The sequence below is a fragment of the Habropoda laboriosa genome, unplaced genomic scaffold (assembly GCF_001263275.1).
Source record: "Habropoda laboriosa isolate 0110345459 unplaced genomic scaffold, ASM126327v1 scaffold6269, whole genome shotgun sequence".
NCBI classification, from domain to species: domain Eukaryota; kingdom Metazoa; phylum Arthropoda; class Insecta; order Hymenoptera; family Apidae; genus Habropoda; species Habropoda laboriosa.
In genome coordinates, this window is record NW_017106173.1 from 96168 (window position 1) to 97819 (window position 1652).

At 32.0% G+C, this 1652-nt stretch overlaps 1 protein-coding gene across 1 annotated transcript; it reads right to left on the reverse strand.

The window, feature by feature from the left end:
- Positions 1–363: 363 nt before the first annotated feature.
- LOC108578294 (DNA (cytosine-5)-methyltransferase 3A-like) lies at positions 364–1524 on the reverse strand. Its single transcript, XM_017941595.1, has 2 exons — positions 657–1524; positions 364–536 (listed from the first exon to the last, which is right to left on the reverse strand). Exons 1-2 carry the CDS (start codon positions 1522–1524, stop codon positions 364–366), a joined length of 1041 nt encoding a protein of 346 aa, XP_017797084.1.
- Positions 1525–1652: the final 128 nt, after the last annotated feature.

Here is a 1652-nt window from a genome sequence, read left to right on the forward strand (position 1 = left end):
ATTTGAATGTCGTATAACTTTACACGATTATTTAGGAAGTTTAGACAGTGTTTTGCTAAATCTAGTCTTTCCTTAGTGTCTGTAAAGTTGAAAATGTAAGAATAATCCTCAAAATCAGATAATGGGTAATTATAACTACCACTCCAGTTCTTGTATGTCCTGAACATCTCTTCTCTAACATATTTAGGAATACCATTGAACTTTGCATTAGCACATAAGCCATGTTTAATATTTAAATTATCTCCAAAAGTATTGTAGTAATCTTCTTTTGCAATTATAGGCTCTTGATTTATTAAAATCCAATTTCTGATAATCCAACTTAACTTCTCAATTTGTTCTAAATAACGATTCATAAAATAGTTCCTAATTAGATAATTCCAAACATTCTGTTGAAATCCAGTAAGTGCCAGCTAAAGTCTCAACAAGACAATTTGTTCCATAATTAACATCATATAAAACTTCATCTTTAATATCAATTATTTCACCAAATTGTCTACTTATAAAGTTAGGAACAAAACCTCTACCATCTAACCAATCTGCACAATACGGATTTTTGATTTAATTCTTGCTGAATTATTTCCTTATGGTGTGTGTGAGTATCGTTTTATAATTTAACCCTATTGTTTATTAAGTATACAACAAACAATATTATCCACATTCTATTCCTCTAAAAATATGAGCTATCGCATCTGCAGTCCATCCGTTACCCAGAACTTTCTGTGCTTGGTTGTATGAAACACATGAAGTATATCCAGTTGGTAGTGTTTGGGCTATTTCTAACTCATTTTGGGTTAAGTAACGACAGAAGCCATCATACTCTATTAAACCACTGTTAGGGCATCTGTCTTGCTTTGTAGTAAGACAGTAAATCTTATCGCTATATGTTACATTAGCACAAGCACCAAAACCATTTTTTCTTCCTTTGCCATTACTCCACATCTTTATGCGACTAGGTGTTTCTTTCACTTTATATTTCGATAAGTCTCCATCTTGTTTATAGTCCTGAAATGATATTTTTTTATCAACTGGTAAATCCCAATCCCAATTTGTCCAGTAATATCTAGGTCTTTTTTGAAATGAGACTAGCTCTGAATTAAAGTATTTACCCTTAACTCCCAAATATTCATCTAGTTGCTTCTTACTCTCATTCTTCATCTTTACATTTTCAAGCATAAACCTAATATTTGGATTAAGACTTTTAATGTGATTTAAAATATCCAGATATATATAAAACAATCCGCTTTTCCCATCTAAACCATTTCTATTCCCAGTTATCGCTGCAGCTATACTAAATGACTGACATGGGCTACCACCGATCAATAGATCAATACTAGCCCAATCTAAATCCCATTCACGCCATTTAATAACATCACCAAAATTAATATCATCTGGATAATGACTACTTGCAACAATATTTGCATGTTTGTCTATTTCTGCACGATAATAATTATCAACTTTGATCGATGCTCTTTCCAATGCAACACGACCAACACTTATCCCGTCAAATATAGCAAGAATATTCATTCCATCTCTCCAATCTTTTGCAGTAATTCTTCTTTGGTGAATTCACCGTTTAATTTGATACGTTGCGGTGCTAGGCGGAAATTATTACCTTTTTCCATTATTCCATATAAGTAAAAGTCTTTTATGTT